This window comes from Clarias gariepinus, chromosome 2 (genome assembly GCF_024256425.1).
Source record: "Clarias gariepinus isolate MV-2021 ecotype Netherlands chromosome 2, CGAR_prim_01v2, whole genome shotgun sequence".
Classification (NCBI taxonomy): domain Eukaryota; kingdom Metazoa; phylum Chordata; class Actinopteri; order Siluriformes; family Clariidae; genus Clarias; species Clarias gariepinus.
This window is the reverse complement of record NC_071101.1, coordinates 50,869,371-50,871,655: the sequence shown is the minus strand read 5'-3', so window position 1 is coordinate 50,871,655 and position 2,285 is coordinate 50,869,371. Positions and strand designations below refer to the sequence as shown.

Below are 2,285 nucleotides of genomic sequence, written 5' to 3'. Positions count from 1 at the left end.
AACTAACAAATAAATATTCGAATATCACATCACATTTGATCCAGGTAAAAGTTGATATTTGCATATATTATAAGGTATTGCAGTATTCTTGTATACAAAGGGGACACTGTTTAATATGTGTAATGTTATATTATGTATTGAAACATATTTTAAAACATCTAAAAAAAAAAATCACATCTCTTTCAACATAGGTTTTTTTTTTTAACTACCAAATAAATATATTCCAATATGTAATTGTCCAGTCCAAGAAATACTTATGAAAGAACATTCATTAAGTCAGAATCTTTCTGGAATATTTGCAAAGTTATAATAAATTTAATACACTTTCTAAACCATCGATGAAATAGAGCATAAATTACCGGATTGACGGTGGAGTTCAGATAAACCAGAACTGCAAGATTTTGAAGCGTTTCTTCCTGTATTTCAATAATATCACCTAATAAACTATAAATAAAATATGGAAGTAAACACCCCAGAAACACAAACACTAAAATGCCGAGGACTTTAGCTGCTTTTCTCTCAGATTTCATCAAGTGTGAGGTGATTTTCTGTGTTTTAGCTTGTGTGTGATTATTAAGCTGTCTGATAGCAGTGGCATGTTTCTTAGCAATCACAAAAACTAGAGTATACAGTATGATGATGACAGAACATGGACAAATAAATGTTATTACAAGGTCAATTGCAAATAAAATTCCATGTAGAAAAAGATAACAATCTCCAGGACAGAGTACAAAATGTGTAAAGCTTCCATTGAAATAATAAAATGCTGTGTTATACACCAGGCACACAAACCAGTTAGAACAAACCACAATACACATGGTCGTACTAGAAATTGTGTCTGTGTAAAGAAACGGGTTTGAAAGTGCCAAATATCGCTCCACAGCTATCAGAGCAATATTATAAATAGAAAGGCTTGTTAGAAAATAAGAGGTCACCAAAAAAATGATGCAGTAATGCATATCAAAAAACCAGCATGACTCGATCCTCCAGATTAACATTGGCGGCATGACCAAAGTCCCCACAAGAAAATCTGACACTGACAGAGAGAGTATGAGGATGTTTGTTGGTGTGTGAAGCTGTTTAAAGTGATAAACAGAGATAATAACAAGGAGATTTCCACACACTGTTAGCAGAACCACAGCAGCTGAACACACATACAGTAAGATATAAACTGCAGAAGATACAGATCTCTCTAGACAGGAGAAATGCTCACAGCGATCAGACTGGTTAAACTCTGTAAGGTTCAGGAAAACAGGCATTTTTTTTTCCAAATAAAAAAGTATTTTCTATGTTATGGTCAAATCAAATATAGATCATGGCATAGCGCAAATGGTTTTTATAGTTTAAAAAAAATCACGCACACCCCCTACATGTGATCAAAAGTTTAATAAATATGATGTCATGCCTTAGGGAAAGAAATGACTACAGGAAGAATTTGGCTAAAAAGAAATACAGTTTATATATATATATATATATATATATATATATATATATATATATATATATATATATAATTATTATATTTTTAAATGTATAATAAAAATAAACAAAAAAAAAAACATTAACAACAACAAAGAAATTAAAACAATAAAAACCATGTGTACCACAATAATCACATGTGCTTAGCAAACAGTAGTATGGAAAAAGTAAAAATTATATGTGGAGTTTTAGAAAAAAAGATTGTACTGTCTGTCTAGTATAAAGTTCTATCTTAGACAGACTTGCTGTTCACTACGCTGGTTTTAAACCAGTTCTCACTTCCAATGCATTAAAACCTTAAGCAATGCAGAAGCCTTTACCAGTGGGGAAGAAATGTGGTCGGAAAAAACATTCCGAATAAGTGCGATGGGATATCATATAAATGCTTCAAGCTCATTAAAGTGATTGTATCCAAGATGGGATCCAAGATGGCATTTTTGGCTTTGTGTTATAGCACATTTGTTTTACCTTGTATTTAGATTACATTGGATGAGATTATGCATTGGGGCAACTGGTGTACATATATACCACTGCCAGACACGTTTTGAAAAAAAAAAAAACCTGGTTAACAACATTTACGATGAGCTAAGGGAAAAGCTCTGTGACTTGCTGTTTACTACACTGGTTCTAAACCAGTTCTCACTTCCAATGCATTAGACCTTAAGCAATGCAGAAGCCTTTAGTGTTACTGTCTATATAATGATATAGTAACTTTGGCTTCACTATACTGTCAACCTAAGTACTTTTTTGGTTATAAATTGAAGCCTTTTATTTCAAAACCACAATGCTAAACACAATTAATGGTT

General features: G+C 32.1%; 1 protein-coding gene across 1 annotated transcript; it reads right to left on the bottom strand.

Annotated features, from left to right (window-relative positions):
• Positions 1-254: 254 nt before the first annotated feature.
• On the bottom strand, positions 255-1,259 carry LOC128518007 (trace amine-associated receptor 13c-like). The gene has a single exon (XM_053491125.1). The coding sequence runs from the start codon at positions 1,257-1,259 to the stop codon at positions 255-257; it is 1,005 nt and encodes a 334-aa protein (XP_053347100.1).
• Between the last annotated feature and the right edge of the window lie 1,026 nt (positions 1,260-2,285).